At 37.2% G+C, this 24,439-nt stretch overlaps 1 protein-coding gene across 1 annotated transcript in view; it reads left to right on the top strand.

Moving 5' to 3' along the window:
• The first annotated feature begins 7,554 nt into the window (after window positions 1–7,554).
• C1H6orf58 (chromosome 1 C6orf58 homolog) overlaps window positions 7,555–24,439 on the top strand; it is a 90,584-nt gene continuing 73,699 nt past the window's right edge. The window contains exons 1-4 of the mRNA XM_064294820.1: window positions 7,555–7,855; window positions 12,596–12,682; window positions 16,469–16,653; window positions 17,734–17,834. Of these exons, the coding sequence (XP_064150890.1) occupies window positions 7,555–7,855; window positions 12,596–12,682; window positions 16,469–16,653; window positions 17,734–17,834 (674 nt within the window). The remainder of the gene's footprint in view (window positions 7,856–12,595; window positions 12,683–16,468; window positions 16,654–17,733; window positions 17,835–24,439) is intronic.

Below are 24,439 nucleotides of genomic sequence, written 5' to 3'. Positions count from 1 at the left end.
AGAAAAAGGAAGATAAAGCACACCCTCTGTTTTGTGGTTGGCTGTATGGTGGTACTTAGGGAAATTAAGAAATGTAATGATGAGGGGAAGTGTGCATATTCTGATGCTGCGATAGCATTTTACTTTGCAAAAGGGGAGAAATAGTCTTAAGATTCTTAGAAGGTAACCCCTCTGAAATGAGCCTGGCACAAAATGCTGAATATATTATACGATTCTATGCATATGACATCTCAGAAAAGACAAAATTTTGGAAAAGCCAAAAAAAACAATCAGAGGTTGTCAAAATTGGGGGAATGGGGAGAGGCTGACTATAAAGGGACCACAGAGGGAAATTTTTAGGATTATGCAATTGTTCTGTTAAACTCTCTGTATAAGATTGATATTTCTTTCTTAAATTTTCAATAGAATTAACCACTGAAACCATCTGGACTTGGAGATTTTTTTCAATTTCACTTTTATTTTGTAGAAACTTTCTTAAGTATGAATTTAATATCCTTACTGGATAGAGGGCTAATAATATATTCTATTTCTTCTTCATTCAGTTAATGTATAATATGGGGCCTTCAAGGATTTTGTTCATGTTTTTGGCACAAAGTTGTTTTCATTCCCGAAAGAAGTCTACTCAGAAGTAAAGGGGGAAAAAAATCAACTGAAACATGCAATAATATGGTTAAATCTCAAAAATACCATGGTAAATGAAAGAAGCCAGACAGCATATTTCACCCTATTTGATTTCCTTCATATAAAATTACAGAGAAGGAAAAAATTACATCAGAGAGATTCTACTTTGAGCACAACAGGCTGAAGTCCTCTGTGGACCTGCTCTTCACCAAAGTTGGTGAAAATTATAAAGAAAACAAGCATTTAAAACATCCAAAAATGGACCTAAGAACATAGAGCAAATAAATATGTATTCAAGAAAATCTACTGAAACTTGTTAAAAATTGCCGAAGTCAGTGGTTTTTGAACCAAGACCCATGACTTTACTCCTTTTTAGCTCCCATTAGAAAAAACCCATTGCCGTCAAGTCAATTCTGACTCATAGTGACCCTGTAAGACAGCAAAGAACTGTCCCCTAAGGTTTCCAAGGAGCACCTCACCTGGTGGATTCGAACTGCCGACATTTTGGCTAGCAGCCATAGGTCTTAACCACTAGGCCACCAGGGTTCCACCTTTCAGTTCAGCAAGATTAAAATTCCACTCTGGATTTATACAGCCAAGAACTCAACGTTCCCCGTTCTCTTAGATTCCAGTTTGAGGGTTATCTTCCCGGGTGGAGTAAGACCTCAGCATTTCTCATCTTAACCCCAATTGCCTTTAACCAAGATGTGAGGGCTCCCTGCTTAAACCCAGCCACACTCAAGGGTCAGAGGCTCTACCTCAGACATGGTAATATTGACAATACGGAACCCTGATTACCCTTGCTCTGGCTCATGGGGTTGAGGTTCCACACTGAGAGAAGCAAGTTGAAGAAATCTACCAAGTACTCTGCTCCTATAGAGGGGATGCCACTTAGAGACAGAAGCATACCGTTGTCCCCATCCCCAGTACTAGAACCATGGCTCAGAGATTTTACCAGGCCATAGAACAGAGAGCTTCAAATTCCAAATACTTCCCCCCAATAAAATGATTTTCAAAAAAAATGTAGAGAAGTTCAAGGCTAAGAAAACTCTTTCCTGTGGAGTAGATCCCGACTCATAGCAACCCTATAGGACAGAGTAGAGCTGACTCACACGGTTTCCAAGGAGTGGCTGGTGGATTCAGACCACAGACCTTTTGGTTAGCAGCCAAACACTTAACCACTGAGCCACCAGGGCTCCTCAAGGATAAGCGTGCTCTCAAAAACACTGAAGCTTGTGCTGAAACACAATTGAGAGGAGACTGATTCATTGAAGATTTAGGCTAAATGATAGGCCAGCTAGCTCGCTGGAGAGAAACAGGGAAAGAAACAGTTTTTAAGAATTCTTCTACGATCAGAACAAATCTAAAACACTGATCTCGGGAACTATTTCTTCGGCAATTTGAGACATTGTAGCAGATAAATTGTGGGTACATTGTTCAAGCTGAAGACTATCATAGCTGTGTAGAAGTGCTCAGAGGCACACCCATTCCATCCCAGGTTTTTCAGCTCTCGAGTTATGTGAGTTAGGTCTATTCCGGACAGATCACTAGTCCAGAGTATACTTTCAAATTACTGGCACTAGCTGCTAATTGGGCTAATTTAACAAATGCATTTTCTCTCCAAGCACTGGAAGGAATTGTTAGGAATAGAAGAATAAGGCTTAAATGAAACTTTGTTTTGTATAATATTACCAGGACACTAGATCACATGTATGAAGCAATGCTAATAACATGAGGATAGTTACAATTTCAAAGCAAAGCTCACGAAGTTCAACAAGATGCATGGAATCTTGTTCTGTGATCTTGGGACTAGCTGTCTACCTCAGATGTCATCTGCTTCTGGACACAGGGTTATCTCAAAGTAATCTTTAGTTCTAAAGAAGGCTAACTAGTCCTCAGAGATGTTCTAGCCTTTTTTAGCTGTGACAAATGAATCCAAGATTTTATTCCTTTTAGATTGGCAGCACACAGATTGGGGACGAGAACTGGGTATGGTTCCTTCCAGTGAGGCTCTAAGGAGTCTTTCATTGGTATCTTTTTCAATATACATGTTCTCCTGGGGCAATGTTAAGCAGATTTTGGGATTCTGACATCTGGCCATAAAAAAGCTTCTTTAACCTGTGAAAAATATTCTTTCAAAGTGGAATTAAGCATGTCATATACAGCATTTTACAATAATAGAAACAAAGAAAGATTCCAAAACAAAGAAGCAATTTTTTTTCCATCATCTACCTCAAGAGGAAAACCAATTACTTATGATATCAGTTAAGGAAAGCACAGGATTGTTAAGATTCAACATTAACGATCAGCTTTAACAATGGCATAGGTGCCTCTTTGTGCAGTAGTAACCATTCAGTTTTGAAGAACTATGTCGGTAATCATAGTCATCCAGTATTCATTTCTTGGAGTCCGTGGGTGGAATCACTTAAAACACTCTGTCTTAGTTATCTTGTGCTACTATAACAGAAATACCACAAGTGGACAGCTTTAACAAACAGAAGGTTATTCTCTCACAGTCTAGGAGGTTAGAAGTCCAAATTCAGTGTACAACCTCCAAGGGAAGACCTGCTGTCACTGCCAGCCCTGGGCTCTGGGGGAAGGTCCTTGACATCAATGGTCCCCTGGTCTAGGAGCTTCTCAGGGAAGGAACCCCAGGTCCAAAGGACGCACTCTGCTCCTGGCACTACTTTCTTGGTGGTGCGCGTGAGATCCCCATGTCTCTCTGCCCGCTTCTCTCCTTTGTGTCTCAAAAGAGATTGATTTAAAATACAATCTAATCTTGTAGATTGAGTCCTGGCTCATTAACATAACTGCCTCTAATCCTGCCTTATTAACATCATAGAGGAAGGATTTACAACACATAGGAAAATCACATCAGATGACAAAATGGTGAACAATCACACAATACTGGGAATCATGGTCTAGCCAAGTTTATACACATTTTGGGGGGACACAATTCAATCCATAATATATTTAGTCGGAACTTTGACGTGCCAAAACATCTTCTAATCCACAGGATATTTTATTATTTCTCTACTTTCAATCTTTTCATTAATTGATATTTTCCAGTTTCTATTCTTATTTTCCATAGTTATTTCTTAAGATTATGCTCACCTTGGAATGAGGACAGTTTAAGAGTAAATTAGGAAAGGACAGAAGAACAGTGAGGTACGAAAGCCTGCATTCAAATTTGTTGTCCTAATAAATTCCTACCAAATCTTTACTTTCTTCGTCAGGCATGTCTCTGCTCAATTTTTTAAATTCAGATAGTAAAAATAATAAAAGAAGCCCTCATGGCACAGTATTTAAGCACTAGGCTACTAACCAAAACATCATCGGTTAAACTCACCAGCCACTCTGTGGCAGACAGATGTAGCAGTCAGTTTCCATTAAGATTACAGCCTTGGAAACCCTATGGAGCAATTTCACTCTGTCCTATAGGGTCAGTATGAGTCAGAATTGACTTGACCACAACGGTGTTTTTGTTTTGTTTTGTTTTGCTGTTCCCTTGTTAGATTACCTCATAGTCTAAGAGAGTTTGCTAGTCTCAATATGTCACATTTGCAATTCAATCCAGCAAAAAGAAATAAAGAAGAAAAGACAAACTGTCTTTTAAGAAGGTTTCCTGAAAGTTGTAACCTAACATTTTGACTTACTATCAATTGACCAGAGTCCAGTCACATAGCCACACATGAATGTAGGTGAGACTAGATAATATAGTCTTTATTCCAGGAAGATGGTTCAGTGACAAAAATCAGGGATGTTTTTACTAAGAAGGACGATAAACTTTAGATAAACTTCTAAAATTTCTGGTAGTCCTTCTCATTGTGATTGTTGGAACTGATACATTAACATATTCATAACAATGAGCCTTTCAATCCAAAAAAATGGCAATAAAAATGTTCAATTTTATTAGTATTCTTGAAGGTTTTTTCCCATATAGATCTAACACATTTATATTAATTCCTAGATACCTTAGCCATTTTGTTGATACTGTAAACGAGGACCTTTCTTATATTCTCTTTCATTTCCTAATTGTTTTTACATGTAAAAGCTATTGGTTTATATAGACTAATTTACTGCCTAGCCACTTTTACTAAATTCTCTTTTTTTCCAACATTACCTCTTCCATTTATTCTCTTTTATTTTTCAGATACTATCATATCATATCATCTGCAGAAATGATATTGTCACTTCCTTACTGCCACTTTTATACTTCTAATTTCTTTATGTTTACTAGCTTTCCTGTATAATACCTTCAAAGAAAAGATAAATGACTATAATACTGTTGTCGTTAGGTGTTCTCGAGTTGGGTCCAACTCGTAGTGACCGCATGTACAACAGAATGAAACACTGGCCAGTCCCGCGCCATCCTCACAATAGTTGTTATGCTTGAGCCCAGTGTTGCAGCCACTGTGTCAGTCCATCTTGTTGAGGGTCTTCCTCTTTTTCGCTGACCCTCTACTTTACCAAGCATGATGTCCTTCTCCAGGAACTGATCCCTCCTGATTACATGTCTAAATTATGTCAGATATAGTTTCATCATCCTTGCTTCTAAGGAGCATCCTGGCTGTACTTCTTCCAAGACATATTTGTTCATTCTTTTGGCAGTCCATGGTATATTCAGTAGTCTTCGCCAACACCACAATTCAAAGGTGTCAATACTTCTTTGGTCTTCCTTATCATTGTCCAGTTTTCACATGCATATGTGGCGATTGAAGACAACATGGCTTGGGTCAGGTGTGTCTTAGTCTTCAACGTGGCATCTTTGCTTTTTAACACTTTAAAGAGGTCTTTTGCAGCAGATTCACCCAATGCAATGTGTTATTATAATGCTAGTAGCCATTTTTTTTTCCTTTTGGTTTTAAAGGAAATTCTCTTAAGTTTTCCTCATTGAACCTGAATCTGTGCTTGGTAATAGAAAAATGTTCCTTATGGTAAATATCCATTTATTTATTTTTATAAAATGAAATATACTTTTCTTTAGGAGGCCCAGAAAGCTTGTGCTCTTAATCAGAACATAACAGCAATTTCCACCATTTTCTTTTTTTATTAAAAAAAGGAAGAGAACATATTGTAAATTGACTACAGTTTTTGTTACCAGATGACTTTCTCTACTGGGTATGGCTAATTGGACATACTTCCAGCTTCTTTCTTGAACACATTGTATTATCACTGGATCATCCACATCTTTTTCAACACACTTTTACATTATCACAAATCTTAGTATATTGATTTTCAACTTATTTCATATTTTCCATGAAATATGTTAAAGTTTTTCTTATGAGAGGGAAGTATCCTAACGTCATGTATAATATATTTTATAATCACAAAGTAGGCTGAGAAACTTCTGGAAGGTTTCTGTTGAGAAATAACTTTATCCAAAATATTATAGACAAAGTTAACCTTGTGTTTAGATTTTGAAACAGCGCTCTAAAACAGAATGGGTAGCAAAATCTAATTATTCCAAACATTAGCCAATACATTTATTCCCTCTACATTGCCTTCCCAAGCAGTAGTTGTATAACTTCTGCAGGGACAATCTTTTTAATAGGAAACTCAACCCCAGAATTGAGAATTACGAGAATAGAACGGAATAGAAGAGATTCCATTCTATTCTCATGAAATTCTAATCATTAGGAATATCTTTCTATGTTGGCTGAAATCCATTTGAAGTTAGCACCTATTAGACTTGTTTTTCCCCGTAACCTGGAGATATGTGATTAAGTGAAACATCTGACATTAGGGACCATATGACTTTAGTATTCATATTAAATAAACACTGATAAATAAATTAAAAATTATTTTCTGAGTCCTTTGGTGAGAGAGACACGACTGGGTATCTGAAGGTTTTTCATTGAGAATCTATGTTCAGAGATTAACTGGAAGTACTCATGGAACTCAGCATACAGTTGTACTCGTGATTAAGATCGACTAAAGCGATGCAATGAGGTTACACAGAAGAATTGTAAGGGAACAGTCACAGGCAATTTAGAGGAACACACGTGCAGACTCTCTCATGCTTTCTCCCTCTCATGAAGCACCACAAAGCACATTTTCCCCCCAACAATAAAAATGTAAGACATGTGTATGATTTTTTTCACCATTTTAAGTCCAAGATTTGTATTCAAGGATGGTCATATAGGCACTCTCTGACTAGCACATAGGAAAATTCCAGACTACTAGAAGAAAAAAGCAGGCATTCAGCATACACCATATTGTCTGTGCAGTCTAAAAAAAAAAAAAAAAAACCCATTGCCATCCAGTCAATTCCAATTCGTAGACACCCTATAGGACAGAGTAGAACCAACTGTCCCACAGTTTCCCAGGAGCACCTGGTGGATTTAAACTACTGACCTTTTGGTTAGCAGCCGTATACTCTTAACCACTACACCACCAGGGTTTCCTTGTGCAGCCTAGGCATGGTAAATCACCCTTATTAGATAACTGTTGACTGAGGCTGCTCTAACAGCCATAGACCCCAGCTGATGGCAATTCTTGCAAGCAGCTTTTTCTAAGGATAAGGATAGCAAGCAGTCTGGGGCCAGCTGTGTTAACTCTTTTTCTCAAAGATAAGTAAATGTCCGTAACTTTAAATTTCTAGAAGAATAAGGTCAAGAGTGTACTTAATTTAAAGGCCATAGGAAAAACAATATAAATATAATAGTATTTTTAAAAAATGTTTAAAACATTTGACTCATTTAACATTATACAACAACTTTTTTCAAATGTCACATGAATGATCAACTATACTGGCAATGTTACTTAATGAAGGAAGCACCCTATTTTTGTTGGTAAGGCAGTCCTATCTTTATCTTATCATCTCGAGGAAAGAGAAAACAAAGGGTTGATAGACTGGGATGTAAGAACAATGACTTCCTTTTCCATTTCCCAATAAAAGCCTGCCCTGTCTCCATCCCCAGCTTTGTCACCATGGCTTTCTTTCCTTCCTGGGCCTGTGTGATAGTTGGTTGTATTTCTGCTTCTTTAGCAGTGACATCCAATCTCTCAGATCTGTATCCCCCTTTATGGGAGGAGAGTCCTGGTCAGTTCAGTGATTACAGAATGAAAGATGGACAGTACATTATCAACGCCTGGGTATATCCTGAGAGAATGGGGATGTATAAAATCCTATTGACGCAGACTGCCAGGTATTTTGAAAGATTTGCTCCAGAAAATGAGCAGAATGTTTTATGGGGATTGCCTCTGCAGCATGGCTGGCAATATAGTACAGGTAAGAGTGACTCTTTTACTTTTTAAGAGTGACTCTTTTTCATTACAATTGTCTTCCAAAGTATTCATGAAGTAATTGGTAAATGAGACTCTGTATATACAATATCATGCTTTTGAAAACTGATTCTTTTACTTTTCTCTCTTTTTTTTTTTAATGTCATAATTATTCTTCTCCTTCTTCATAAATTCTTCTTTAATAGGCTGTTTCTAATAGAAATTGCAATGAGGCATAAGGCATAGGCACCAACTACAAAAAGACTTTAATGACAGAAAAAGGGATATTCAACCTTGCTTGAGTACCAAGATCACAGTACAACTCCACACATGTTCAGTTTGAGATTAAAAGAAACCAAAATAGTGCATAAATTCAAGTGAGTGCTTAGGGCTACAGAATAATTGTCACCAGCATTAAGGCACTGTTTGAAGGGTGAACTCTTTAAGGGAGTAAATGAAGCAAAAGGAGTTGGGTACTGTAAGGAGGAGGCCTAACCCACAAAGTAGACAAACGAGAAGGAACAAAGGAAGAAAATTTTACAGATTTATCTTTCACTCTAGTTCAGTAGTCTGAGAAATAATCGATTAGGAAAAGCTCGAAATTCTAATTCATTCTGGTTAACAGGACTAACAAGTTCTTCAGTAGCATTGCTTTGACAGTAAGCAGGTTGAGAAGAGCTGAGTGGCAAGAATAATGAGATTAAAAAGAAAAGAACCGAACATATGTGTGGGAAAGAGATGAGCAGAATTGGCATGCTCATGAAAGAATAAAGGAAAAAATGAAGAAGGTGTAGTTGTAGAGGAACATAAGGAAGAGAAAGTGAGTGCACAAGAGAAAGGGTAGTAGGTAAATAAGAAAATGCAACACATAGGTCATTAGAGACCTGAAAGCAAGGTTGGAGGTGAAGAAGTAAGTGAAAGTAAGTCATAGATTTACTTAGGTGGAAGTGAGGGGAAAAAGGAGGTTAGCAGGAGTGGAGAGAATAAACTGTAGATGAGTTAGGTTAAAAAAAAAAAACTCGTGATGCAACAGTTAAAACAGAGGACAGAATTATGATATAGAATCATAAGGGATAAACGGAAGATAAGCAAGGGAGGTGGAAAAAATGACATGAAAAATAGGGAAAGAGATTGAGAAATCAGCAGTTGTTCTTCGGCAAGGATAAAAATATTTGCTAATATTGATGGAGATGTACACGCAGGGTGAAACATTTTTAATGATTTTTCCCACTTGACATAACTACTTTTGAGGTTGTTGTTGTTAGGTGTCATTGACTTGGTTTCAACTCACAGTGACCCTGTATACATCAGAATGAAACACTGCCTTGTCATGTGCCATCCTCACAGCCATTGCTGCATTTGAGCCCATCATTGCCACCACTGTGTCAGTCCATCTCATTGAGGGTCTTCCTCTTTTTTGCTGATCCTTCATTTTACCAAGCATGGTGTCCTTTGCCAATGACTGGTCCCTCCTGACAACCTGTCCAAAGTACATGAAACGAAGTGTCGCCATCCTGCCTTCCAAGTAGCACTCTGGCTGTACTTCTTTGAAGATAGACTTGCTCATTCTTTAGCAGTCCCTGGTATATTCAATGTGCTTTACCAATACCATAATTCAAAGGCTTCAATTCCTGTTCAGTCTACCTTATTTTTATCCAGATTTCACATACATATGATGTGATTAACAATGTTATAGCTTTGTTTAGGGGTACCTTAGTCCTCAGACTAACATTTTTACTTTTCAGCACTTTAAAGAGGTCTTTTGCAGCAGATTTGCCCAGTGCAATAAATACCTCATTTTATGTCGTAAGTGTTGCTTTCATGGGTGTTGATTGTGGATTCAAGTAATATAAAATCCTTGACAACTTCAATCTTTCCTCTGTTTATCATGATTTTGCTTATTGGTTCAGTTGTCAGGATTTTTGTTTTCTTTATGTTGAGGTGTAGCCCATGCTGAAGGCTGTAGCCTTTGATCATTATGAGTAAGTGCGTCAAGTTCTCTTTGCTTTCAGCAAGCGAGGTTGTGTCATCTGCATAGTGCAGGTTATTAATGAATCTTCCTCCAATCCTGTTGCCACTTTCTTCATCATGTAGTCCAGCTTCTCAGATTATTTGCTCAGCATAGAGGTTGAATAAGTGTGAAGAAAGGATACAACCCTAACACACACCTTTCCTGATTCTAAACCACGTGGTATCCCCTTGTTCTTTTCAAATGACTGCCTCTTGGTCTATGTATATTTTTCATATGAGCATAATTAAGTGCTCTGGAATTCCCATTCCTCGCAATGTTATCCGTAATTTGTTATGATCCAAGTAGTCAAATGCCTATGCGTAGTCAATAAAACACAGGTAAACACCTTTCTGGTATTCTCTCCTAGCAACCAAGATCCATCTGACCTCAGCAATGATATTGCTCATTCCATCTCCTCTTCTGAACCTGGCTTGAATTTCTGGCCATTCCCTGTCAATGTATTACTGAAACCACTTTTTATCATCTTCAGCAAAATTTTACTTGTGTGTGATATTGACAATGTTGTTCGAATATTTCCAATTTTTTTTGGATCACTTTTCTTTGGAAAGGGTACAAACACAGATCTCTTTTAATTCGTTGGCTGGTAGCTGTCTTCCAAATGTCTTGACATAGGCAAGTGAGCATCTCCACTGCTTCAACCATTTGTTGAAACATCTCAGTTGGTATTCTGTCAATTCCTGGAACCTTGCTTTTTGCCAATGCCTTCCGTACAACCTGGACTTCTTCCTTCAATATCATTGGTTCTTGATCCTATGCTACCTCTTAAAATGGTTGAACAGTGACCAATTCTTTTTGGTACAGTGACTCTGTGTATTCCTTCCATCTTGTTTTCATGCTTCTTGCATTGCTCCATATTTTGCCCATAGAATCTTTCAAAATTGCAACTCAAGTCTTGAATTTTTTCTTCAGTTCTTTCAGCTTGAGAAATGCTGAACATTTTATTCCCTTTTTGTTTTCTAACTCCAGGTCTTTGTACCTTTCATTATAATACTTTTCCGTCTTCTCACGCCACCTTTGAAATCTTCTGCTTGGCTCTTCTACTTCATCATATCTTCTTTTCACTTTATCTGCTTTATGTTCAAAAGCAGATATCAGAATCTCTTCTGACATCTATTTTAATCTTTTCTTTCTTTCCTGTTTTTTAATAACCTTTTGTTTTCTTTATGTATGATGTCCTTGATGTCCTCCCACAATTCACCTTGTTCTGACTGATGATATTGAGCTTTTCCATTGTCTCTTTCCACAGATGTAGTTGATTGGATTCCTGTGTATTCCATCTGCTTAGGTCCACGTGTATAGTCACTGTTTATGTTGTTGAAAAAAGGTGTTTGCAACGAAGATGCCATTGGTCTTGTACAACTCTATCATGTGATCTCCTGCACCTTTTCTGTCACAAAGGCCATATTTTCCAACTACAGATCCTTCTTTTTTGTTTCCGACTTTCACTTTCAAATTTCCAGTAATTGTCAGTGCAGCTTGATTGCATGTTTACCAATTTCAGACTGCAAAAGTTGGTAAAAATCTTCAGTTTCCTTAACTTTGGCATTAGTGGTTGGTGCATAAATTTGAACAACAATCATATTAACTGGTCTTCTTTGTAGGCCGGTGATATCATTCTATCACTGACAGAGTTATACTTCAGGGTGCATCTTGAATTTTTTTTGTTTTTTTGATGATGAGTGTGACTTCATTCCTCTTCAATCCTTCATTCCCAGCATAGTAGACCATATGATTATCTGGCCAATACCAGTCCATTTCAGTTCACTAATGCCTAAGATATCAATTTTTATGCATTCCATTTAATTTTTATACAACTTCCAATTTTCCTAGATTCATACTTTATACAGTCCACATTCTGATTATTAATGGATGTTTGCAGCTTTTTATTCTCATCTTGAGTCGTGCCACATCAGCAAATAAAGGTCTTGAAAATTTAACTCCATCCAAGTCATTAAGGTCGATTTCACTTTCAGGAGGCAGGTTTTCCCTAGTTTTATTTTAGTTCCTTCCAACCTGAGGGGCTTATCTTCTGGCACTGTGTCAATGTTCCACTGCTATTTATAGGGTTTTCAGCGGTCAATACTTTCAGAAATACATCTCCAAGTCCTTCTTCGTAGTCTGTCTTACTCTGGAAGTTTCACTGAAATCTGTCCACCATAGGTGACCCTACTGGTATTTGAAATACTGGTGGCATAGCTTCCAGCATCATAGCAACACACAAGCAACCACTGCATGACAAACTGACAGACGAATGATAGAACAACCTTATAACCTTATAAGGTAGTTAATTTTGTTATTCCTGTTTTATAGCTGAGGATACAAAGCTATAAGAGGTTAAGTTATTTGCCAAGGTCAAACGAGTAAATGATGGAGCAGGAATTTGGATTGACTCTAGATCTTTTTTAATCTCTATGCATATTACCTCCCTAATTTTGAAGGGATTTATCTAAGGGAGTAGAGGAGAGACTAATTACAAAAGTAAAGAATACTTAAGACAAATAGTTAAAAGTGGAAAAATGTGGTGTTATTAGCTAAAGAAAAATTTGTTAAGATGGGAAAAGAAGAATAAAGAGTGATGGGAAGACAAACACAAGTCATTCAGGAGATAAGCATTTTGTACATGCTTAAAAACAAAATGCATCTAGTTAAATGACAAAGATAAGCAATTTAAAAATGGACGTAATACATACGACTGTGTATCCTCTTTCTTTCTAGGCAGATTAGCTGATCCCACCCATAGGACCAAGTGTGGCTATGAATCGGGAAATCATTTGTGCATCTCTGTGGACAGTTGGTGGGCTGGTATGTTCATTTAAATAGCAAAACAGCAAATCATTAACCTTCTCAAAAATAATGTATTCAACCTGAAATCTTAAGTACGGAGACAAGGACTTAGTCATGGTTGCAACATGACTACAAATTAAACTTGCATATATAAAATTCAAAATATCTCTTTATCAAAGCTATAATCACATTAGAATATTTTAGAAAAATGCACATTTTACAATAATACCATTTTGTGAGAAAACCTGCAACTTTCTTCCTACTTTACTTAATGATTTGAAAAAAACTGAATATTACCAAATCCTTTAAAAATTGTTTTTGTTTTAAAATATTATAGGTACCTACTCTAACCCACATTTATTTGTGATTATAAGATTATTTATAGAAGCATGTTAAAGTTATGTATACAATCCTTAGAAGGATTCATATTTAGTATTTTTTCTGTGGCCTAACTTTTATCATATGTTTCTGTATGAGTGAAGTTTTTTCTTAATGGTTTACAGCTCCTTCAAAATGTCCTTGCTCAATATTAGAAAACCAATCAATGTAATACACCACATTAATAGAACAAAAGAAAAGAGCCACATGATCACCTCAACTGATACAGAAAAGGCGTTTGACAAAAATCCAATACACATTCATGATTAGAATATTCAACAAGATAGGAATAGAGAGGAAATTTCTCAATATAATGAAGGATATTTATGAAAACCCCACAGCTAACATCATACTCAATGGAAAAAAACTGAGAATTTTCCTGTTAAGATCAGGAACTAGAAAAGTATGCCCACTCTCACCATTGCTATTCAACATTGTACTGGAAGTCCTAGCCAGAGGAAGAAAAAAAAAATAAGGTATCCAAATTTGGTAGAAGGAACCAAAACTATCCCTTTTAGTTGATGCATAATCTTGTAAAAAGAAAACCACAAAGATTTCACAAGAAAGCTATTATAGCTAATAAATGAATTCTGCCAAGTTTCATGGTACAAGGTCAACACATAAAAATAGTTGGGTTTCTATACATTAGCAATGGGCATTATGAAAAGGAAATTAAAGAAATATTTACAACAGCATCTAAAAATATATCTATCTAGGAATAAATTTAATCAGGAAATTAAAAGGCTTCTACACTGAAAATTGTAGAACATTACTAAAAGAAATTGAAGAAGACCCTAATAAAAGGAAAAATATTCCATGTTCATGGATTTGAAGACTTAATATTGTCAATATGTCAGCACTACTTAAAGCAATCTATAGATTCAACATAATCTCTATCAAAATCCCAACAGCCTTCTTTAAAGAAATGGAAAAAAAAATCTCAAATTTATGTGGAACAGCACGGGGACCAGATAACCAAAACAATCTTGAAAAGGAAGAACAAAACAGAAGGACTCATGCTTCCCAATTTCAAAGTACACTATAAAGTTATAGTAATCAAAATAGTCTGGTGCTGGTATAATGATAGAGATACAAAACAGTGGTACAGAATTGACAGTCCAGAAATAAACTCATACATCTAAGGTCAATTGATTTTTGACAATGTAGTGAAGTCCATTCAATGATGCAAGAATAGTCTCTTAAATAAATGGTACTGGGGCAACTGTATTTCCACATGCAAAAGAATGAAGCTGAACCCATACCTCATACTTTATGCAAAAATTCAATCAAAATGGATCAAGGACCTAAGTGTGAGAACGAAAACTATAAAACTCTTAGAAGAAAATATGGGGGTAATGCTTCAGGACCTAATTTTAAAAAACAGATTCTTGGATAAAAATGACACCAAAAACATGAGCAGCAAAATGCAAAGTAGAAAAATTGGACTTCATCAAAATTAAAAAGTTTTGTGCATCAAAGGACTCTATCAACAACATGAAAAAACAAAGTACAGATTGGGAGAATGTTGTGGGGACCCATATATCTACTTATCTGGAGCTCTGGTGGCGTAAGTGGTTAATTTCATTTTACTTGGATCCACAGTCAACACCCATGGAAGCAGCAATCAAGAAATCAAAAGACGCATCACATTGGGAAAATCTACTGAAAAGGAACTCTTTAAAGTGTTGAAAAACAAAGATGCCACTTTGAAGGCTAAGGTGCCGCTGACCCAATTCATGGTATTTTCAATCGCATCGTATGCATGCGAAAGCTGGACAATGAATAAAGAAGACTGAAGAAGAATTGATGTCTTTGAATTGTGGTGTTGGCAAAGAATATTGAATATACCATGGACTGCCAAAAGAATGAACAAACCAGTCTTGGAAAAAGTACAACCAGAATGCTCCTTAAAAGCAAGGATGGCGAGACCACATCTTACATACTTTGGGCATGTTGTCAGGAGGGATTGATCCCTGGAGAAGGACACCATACTTGGTAAAGTAGAGGATCAGTGAAAAAGAGGAAGACCTTCAACAAGGTGGATTGACACAGTGGCTGCAACAATGAGCTCAAGCATAACAACAATCGTGAGCATGGTACAAGAGAGGGCAGTGTTTTGTTCTGTGGTATATAGGGTCACTATGAGTCCGAACCAACTCGATGGCACCTAAAAACAACAACATCTATCTTATCAGCATTTAATACTGAGAATATGTAAAGAACCCCTACAACTTAACAACAAAAAGACAGACAATCGGATCACAAATGAGTCAAAGGAATTGAATACACATTTTACCAAAGAGGATATACAAATGGCTGATAAGCACATGAAAAGATGTTCCAAGTCATTAGTTGGTAACCCGTAACTGTGGTTTCAATTCCGACTCATAAAAAACCTTATAGGACTGTATAGAACTGCCCATAGGATTTCCCAAGAGAGTAATCTTTTTAGAAGCAGACTGCCACATCTTTCTCCTGAAAAGTGGCTGGTGGGTTCTAATCACTGATATTTCGGTTAGCAGCTGAGCACTTAACCACTGTACCAGCAGGGTTTCCATTAATCTTGAGGGGTATGCAAATCAAAACCACCGTGAGATACCACTTTACTCTTGTTAGAATGACTTTTATCAAAAAAGCAGAAAATCACAGGTGTTGGCGAGGAGGTTGAGAAATTGGAACACTCATCCATTACTGATGGGAATGCAAAATGGTACAGCTGCTGTGAAAGATAGCTTGGAGGTTCCTCCAAAGTAGAATACAGAATTACCATATGACCCAGCAATCCCAGTCTAAGGTATATACCCAGAAGCAGTGAAGACAGGAGCACAAACAGAAACCTGTGCACCAATGTACTATTGTACATTGTAGCACTGTTGTAGTACTATTCACAATACCCAAAAGATGTAAACAACCTAAATGTCCGTCAACAGATGAATGGATAAACGAAATGTTTACATACATACATAAAAAAAAATAACAGTGTGGAATATACATACAATGGAATATGACTCAAGTATAAAGAGAAATGAAATTCTGGCACATGTTATAACATGGATGAATCTTGGACACATGTTGAGTGAAATAAGTCAGTCACAAAATGACAAGTAGTATATGATTTCATTTAAATAAAATAGATAAATGTATAGTGACTAAAGTTTGTCAGTGGTTACCAGAGATGGAAGAGAGAGGAGAAGGGGAGTCATTGCTTAGGGGGCACTGAGTTTCTGCTAATGGTGGTAGAATAGTTTGGAAAGGAAATAGTGATGATATTTGCATCAATGTCACTGAATTTTACATATAAAAAATATTGAATTGGCAAATGTTTTGTTTTATATATACATATATATATACAACAATAGAACAACAAAAAATGTCCTCTGACATTTGCTAGGGCTTGTGGTAATGATAAGCTTTTTGCTCTTACAGATATAAATTATTTTCTGTGTGCATTACCTTTCCTTGCTGCGGTTGATTCTGGTGTAATGGGGATATCAACAGACCAAGTCACCCTTTTGCCACCAGCCAAGGATAAGAATCTGTTTTGTCTTAATGTTTCTACCTGTCGTTCATCCTTCCCAGAGACAATGAACAAGTGGAATACCTTTTACCAGGTTCCTTCTTGAAGATTTATAATTTATACTGGAGAGGTGACAAGAGAATGTCTTTTGGGGGATAACATTTTTTTTTTTTTTGTCTAGGATTGTTTGCGTGCATGGTACATTATTTTCCTTAGTATGAAAATGTTATGTTTTATGTAATCATTGTAGTTGGGCGTTAGGTGTCATCAACAGGCTTTCCCAAGACAACATTAACATAAAATCGATCCCCTTTTCTCACTACAAAGAAATTACACTCAAATGTGTAAGCACACAAGATCTTGGTGAATGGAGAACAGGGTATTCTGGTTAATTGGAACATCAGGTCAGTTGAAGAATAACCCTTGCAGAAATATGATTATGGAAGTGGTTTTAGAGCAGTCTATCAATTTATTCCAATTGAATTAATAAATTATACATACGGGTAGAGCATAATAATTGTAGCAATCAAAACCAAGTATTCAATGACCAAAATAAAATACATCAGTTAAAAGTAGACATGGACTAAGGCTAATAATGAAAAAATAAATTCACTAATTCTTTATTGGAGCCCTGGTGGTGTAGTGGTTAAGAGCTCGGCTGCTAACCGAAAGGCTGGCAGTTTGAATCCACCAGCTGCTTCTTGGAAACCCTATGGGGCAGTTCTACTCTGTCCTACACAGTTCCAGTGAATTGGGATCAGCTCAATGGCAAATGGCTTTTGATTAGATTGTTAGTTCATTAATTTAGATATAATTAAATTGAATACTAGAACAAGTTTTTTTTCCACTTCTTACTCTTAAGATTTTTGGTAATTTCGGCTATGATAGCAGAAAAAGAAACGACAAAAAATAAAGACCTCCAAGAGAGTATAAATTACTGACTCTGAAAAATACTTGCAGTTGATTTCTTCTAGATGTATGCATTATTACTAATAATAACTATATGTATTATGCCCTTTACAAAGCATTAGGTGTTAAGATGTCACACATAATAATTCTTAAAGCGAAGTTCTCTCATATAGAATGTTGTTAAATTATACATGTGAACAAGAGTGAATTGTAGAGAGAATTATTACAGTTGCTGAATATTAATGAGATTCTTCTTTTGCTTTAGCATTTGAAGTTACATTCTAGTACCTTTCAGGACCTGTTGAAGTACTTGTGGGCTGCACATATCTCATCCTTAGCTAATACTCTCGAAACTTTTGCATCTAGGTAAGAATGGATCCAGCCATTTCCATTTAATATGGTAAATGATCTTTGGCCTTGATTGTGACTTTTCTTGTTTTACTTCTGTTTCAATTGTCCTGATAAATAAAAAGTCTAACCATTGTGGATTATAATGATGTGGTATAAGCATTTTAATATGAACAAGTTTAAAAAGTGTTTTATGAAGAAGGGACAAAAATTTGAGGGGAAAACAAAAAACCAGTCTCACTGTTTTAGTCATCTAGTGCTGCCATAACAGAAATACCACAAGTGGATGGCTTTAACAAAGAGAAATTTATTTTCTCACTGTCTAATAGGTTATAAGTCCAAATTCAGAGTGTCGGCTCCAGGGGAAGGCTTTCTCTCTGTCGGCTCTGGAGGAAGGTCCTTGTCCTCAATCTTCCCCTGGTTGAGGAGCTTCTCAGGCGCAGGGGCCCTGTGTACTCTGCTTCTGGTGCTGCTTTCTTGGTGGTATGAGGTCCTCCACTCTCAGTTTGCTTCCCTTTCCTTTTATCTCTTGAGAGATAAAAGATGGTGTAGACCACCACCCGGGGAAACTCCCTTTGCCTTGGATCAGGGAGGTGACCTGAGTAAGTATAATATTACAACCCCACCCTAATCCTCCTTAGCATAAAATTATGATCACAAAATGGAAGACAACCACACAATGCTGGGAATCACGGCCTAACCAAGTTGACATGTATTTTTTGGGGGACACAATTCAATCTATGACACTCACCAAAAAACAAATAAAACCATAAATGAAGTTTTCTATTTGTAGAAAATGAAATAGAAAACAAATGTCTGAATTGTTTTCATTATTTTGATCATTGATATATAATATGGTGCCACATACCTGGATGAAAAATCACCTAACATCACATCAGTGTTAGCACTTAAGGTAGCCTAGATAATCAAGACACGCCATATATTATAACACTGAGCAGTGAAAGTATGAGAACGATTTGAGCTTTGGTATGAATAAAACTATCCAGAGAGTGAAATCAAAAAACCAAAGTGAGGTGTAGGGTAGAAATCTGGGTAGGGCAAATAGCAGGAACAAAGAAAAGAAGGGTCATTGGTGTTGGCAATCAGAATCCTTTTGAAACCCTATCTTGATGGAAGGTAGATTTTTTGATGATTATTATTACGGAAAATTTCAAACAACTCTTTATGAGGCCTCTGGTTTGTCCAGTTTTAAGAATTAATATTCGAAGGTTATAGACTCCTGATTGTTCATTAAGGTAAAGTAATAACGTACAGATTAAGATCTTATGCTTTGGAGTTCAACAGATATGAAGTTCTAATATGGACTCAATTTGACTTGGGGATCCAAACACTTATAAATTCAGTTTTATCGTTTTTAAAATAACAGTACATAACACATGGGGTTGTTTAGGTGATTAGTTGAGAAATGCAGTCAGCATGCTTAACATACCTCTGGCATATGAGAAGCATTCAATATAAAATAACTATTATCATCATAACAATTGGCAGTAGAGGGCTTTGGACTTCAAATCCAGATTGCCAGGGTTTAAATCTTGGCTCTGTCATTCATGATTAGCCTTTCTCACAAGAACGTGATGTAACCGACAACCACTAATCCTTAGTGTCATACAATGAGAAGCATTCACTGCTCACACATCTAGAAGGATTTGTTGCTCTGGTCTTGTCTGGGATCACTTTCATGTCTGTAGGGGTGGATTACCCAGTAAACAAGGTAAGCAATTTTACATGAATTTCACCACATTGATGTTGTGAAACCCATGTGAAATTGTTCACTACAGATTAGTAAGTAAGCACAAATAGGCCTGTGGTTATCTTGCTTGCTGGATTATCCATCCCTGTCAGTTATTGTACATTTGAAAAGAGGCTTTGATTCTGTAGGAAGAGGATGGGAGAGAGACAGATGCCAGACATGCCTAGAACCAGAATCTTTGATGTGGTGAAAAAATGTGAAATTGTTCACTACAGGTGATCTAGTAAGCAAGGTAAGCATGGTGCTTACTTGCCTATTAGATAATCCTCCTCTGTATGTCTGACTGACTTAAAGTGGCCCCAGCAGGGGTAGCTGGTGAAGTTCGGCTTGGCTCCACATGTCTCTCATTCTCCATCAGGCCAGGCTGAGTGTTGCTCATAGTGATGGCAGAAGTCAAAAGGGAGAAGACAAATTGTGGAAAATCTTTGCAGTGTCTGCTGTGTCAAGGTGGATGATATCCTAGGGGACAAATTAAGTCACATGACTAAACCAAGGCAGGAAATTATGTCTCCTGCAGTGTAATGAGTTACTTAATATGGCCCATCTAGCCATAGTCTTTGAGACTCACACAAACTGATTGAGTGAGACTATGCAAATAAGGGGTAGGGAACCCGTGATGGTTGGGGTTTTGTGTCAGCTTGGCTAGGCCATGATACCCAGTATTGTGTGGCTGTCCTTCATATTGTAATCTAATGGAATTTTGTTAATCATCTTCCATTTTATGTGTTGTAAATCCTAACCTCTATATGTTAATGAGGCAGGATTTGCTGTGTGGTGTATCTTGAGTCACAGCCTTGCAGAAGGGTAAGACTTAAGTTCCACCTTTACCTTGGTGTGGCCTGCATCCAATGTATATATGTAGGTGCTTTGGTGGATCTGTCTTTCTCTTTCTCTGCATCTGGATCCTGTGCCTGACTCATCACTCTCTGACCTCTGGTTCTTGGGAACTTCAGCCAATGGCTTGCCCTCTGACCTGCTGATTTGGGGATTTGCCAGCTTCTGCAGCCCTGTGGACAGCAGCCTATGGTCTGACTTGATTTGTCAGCTTCTGCAGCCTTGTGATCCAGCAGCCTGTCACTTGGCCTGCCAATTTGGGTTTGTCAGCCTGTGAGGCCTTGGGATTCAGGAGACGGTTACACCTGAGACAAGGATTTGGGACTTGCCAGCCTCCACAACTGTATGAGCCAGTCTCTTGATGCCATTTGTAACTTCTGTGATATGTTGCAGTGAATAACAAAAACCAAATATGGGAAGGGGAATACTGCAGGGAGGAGAAGGGAGCAGTTGATGTTATAGATGATGGAGTGGTACAGCAATTTGGAAATGTTGGACATTTGAGACATCTTTAACTTCCACCTCATAGGAACCAGCTTTGTGTTGATCCTTATGAAAGAAATTATTCATTCACCTCCCAATCACTGTACAAGGTGAGGGGCACTATAAAGTTACATGACAAAAGGTATGGGGATAAGGATGGGTGAAGATTTGGGGCCATGTTGCAATCTGGGAAACTCCCTTAAAATCCCGTGAGTTACTTTCCTTCATAGTTGTTTAAGTGAGACGGTGTTGAGTGCTGTGTAGCCTATGTATACTCAAATAAAACTCCGTGGTCCTGGGTCCTAAGATTGACTGGTACCTATATATAATTTTAATTAAAACAAATTATTTAAGCTGTGTATATATATGTATGTATTTATAAATATATATTTAATGACTACATTTAATTTAGTTTATTAGATGAACTAACATGAAATGGTCAGTTCAACTGAAGCATTTGAAAATTGAAAGAGCCAATTAAAGCATCTGAAACACTACATGTCACTTTTGCTCTTAGGCCCTTTGTACCTTCAACTGGTACCTCCTCACTTTTCTCTTCTTTCAGTATTGCTGATCCCTTTGCAATTTGTTTAATACAATGTTACTAGGGCTTTGTGGCCCTTGTTCAAAATCCTTATGGATTCACTTTACCTCTTGTCTTTATATGATTGTTAGCTGTGATGTGTTATAGAGCACTCACCCCAAATCAAACTCTCCTGTTGTCACACACAAGTGTTTCCTCTGGGTTATGTTATAGTTCACTCAACATAGGAAAGCATATTGCAAGCATCTTTTGTTTAATGGAACACATACATGTACTTTGATAACACAGAAATTAGAATATAATGTAACCTCTAGAAATTATAATATAACTTGAGAGAAATGAAACTGTAACTATGGCAATATTATAGTACTATGTGAATATAGAGAAAGAATTGACCCATTGTCCCTCAGGTGGGCTAGAAAACTTCATGAAGGAAGTGATATCTATGATGAGACTTAAACAAGGTTTAGGAATGTGCATGTCTTGCATGTTGCTATGATGCTGGAAACTATGCCACCAGCATACCAATACCAGCAGGGTCACCCATGGAGGACAGGTTTCAGCTGAGCTTCCAGGCTAAGACTCACTAGGAAGAAGGACCTGGCAGTCTACTTATGAAAAGAATTATCCAGTGAAAACCTTATGAATAGCAGCAGAAAGTTGTCTGATATAGTGCCGGGAGATAAGCCCATCTGGTTGGAAGACAATCAAAAGAGAACTGGGGAAGAGCTGCCTCCTCAAAGTAGAGTTGACCTTAATGACATGGATGGAGTCAAGTTTTGGGACCTTCATTTGCTGATGTGGCACCTCTCAAAATTAGAAGAAACAGTTGCAAACATCCATTAATAATCAGAATGTGGAATGTAAAAAGTATGAATCTAGGAAAACTGGAAATGGTCAAAAATGAAATGGAACACATAAAGATCTATATCCTAGGTATTAGTGAGCTGAAATGGACTGGTATTGGCCATTTTGAATCAGACAATCATACAATCTACTACGCCAGGGATGAAAACTTGAAGAGGAATGATGTCGCGCTCATCATCAAAAAGAACATTTCAAGATCTATCCTGATGTACAACGCTGTTAGTGATAGGATAATATCCATACACCTACAAGGAAGACCAGTTTATACAACTATTATTCAAATTTCTGCACTAACCACTAAGGCCAAAGATGAAGAAACTGAAGTTTTTACCAGCTTTTGCAGTCTTAAATTGATCAAACATGCAATCAGGATGCATTGATAATTACAGGTGTTTAGAATGCAAAATTTGGGAACAAAGAAGAAGGATCAATAGTTGGAAAATATGGCATTGGTGATAGAAATAATGCCAGAAATTGCATGATAGAATTTTCAAGATCAAAAACTTCTTCATTGCAAATACCATTTTTCACCAACCTAAATGGAGACTGTACACATGGACCACATCAGAAGGAATACACAGGAATCAAGTCAGCTACATCTGTGGAAAGAGACACTGGAAATGCTCAATATCATCAGTCAGAACAAGACCAGGGCCGATTGTGGAGCAGACCATCAATTGCTCATATGCAAATTCAAGTTGAAACTGAAGAAAATTAGAAAAAATCGGCAAGACCCAAAGTACAACCTTGTATAGTATATCCCACCTGAATTTAGAGACCATCTTAAGAATAGATTTGACATGTTGAACACAAATGACCAAAGACTAGATGAGTTGTGGAATAACATCAAGGACATAATACATGAAGAAAGTGAGAGGTCATTAAAAAAAGAGAAAAGACCAAAAGGGATGTCAGAAGAAACTCTGAAATTTTCTCTTGGATGTCAAGCAGCTAAAGTAAAAGGAAGAAATGATGAAGAAAAAGAACTGAAGATTTCAAAAGGCGGCTCTAGATGACAAAGTAAAGTATTATAATGACGTGCACAAAGAGCTGGAGATATAAAACAAAACAGGAAAAACATGCTCAGCATTTCTCAAGCTGAAAGACCTGAAGAAAAAATTCAAGCCTCAAGTTGCCATAGTGATGGGTTCCATGGCTAAAATATTAAAGAATGCAGGAAGCATCAAAAGAAGATGGAAGGAATACACAGAGTCATTTATACCAAAAAGAACTGGTTGTCGTCCAACCATTTCAAGAGGTGGCATATAATAGGAACCAAAGGTACTGAAGGCAAAAGTCCAAGATGCACTGAAGGCATTGGTGTGAAACAAGGCTCCAGAAATTGACAGAATATCTATTGAGATGTTTCAACAAACAGAGGCAATGCTGGAAGTGCTCACTCAGCCAACCAACCAGAACAGATCCATATTTATGCCTATTCTCAAGAAAGGTGATCCAACAAAATGTGGAAATTATCAAACAATATCATTAATATCACATCCAAGTAAAATTTTGCTGAAGATCTTTCAAAAGCAGCTGCAACATTATGTCGACACGGAACTGCCAGAAATTCAGGCCAGAGTCAGAAGAGGATGTAGAACAAGGGATATCATTGCTGATGTCGGATGGATCCTGGCTGAAAGCAGAGAACACCAGAAAGACGTTTACCTGTGTTTTATTGACTGTGCAAAGGCATTCGACTGTTTGGATCAAAACAAATTACGGACACCATTGTGAAGAATGGGAATTCGAGAACACTTAATTGTGTTTGTGAGAAATCTGTGCATAGATCAAGAGGCAGTTGTTCGGACAGAACAAGGAGATACTGCATGGTTTAAAGTCAGGAAAGGTGTGCAGCAGGGTTCTATCCTCTCACCATACCTATTCTATCTGTATGCTGAACAAGTAAGCCAGGAAGCTGAATTGTATGAAGAAGAACAGGGCATCAGGACTGGAGGAAGATTCGTTAACAACCTTCGTTATGCAGATGACACAACCTTGCTTGTTGAAAGTGAAGAGGACTTGAAACACTTACTGATGAAGATGAAAGACCATAGCATTCAGTATGGATTACACCCCAACATATAGAAAACAAAAAATCCTCACAAGTGTACCAATAAGCAA

The sequence above is a fragment of the Loxodonta africana genome, chromosome 1 (genome assembly GCF_030014295.1).
Source record: "Loxodonta africana isolate mLoxAfr1 chromosome 1, mLoxAfr1.hap2, whole genome shotgun sequence".
In the NCBI taxonomy this organism is placed as follows: domain Eukaryota; kingdom Metazoa; phylum Chordata; class Mammalia; order Proboscidea; family Elephantidae; genus Loxodonta; species Loxodonta africana.
Note: the sequence above shows the minus strand (reverse complement) of the source record. Positions and strands in the feature narration are given on the sequence as shown.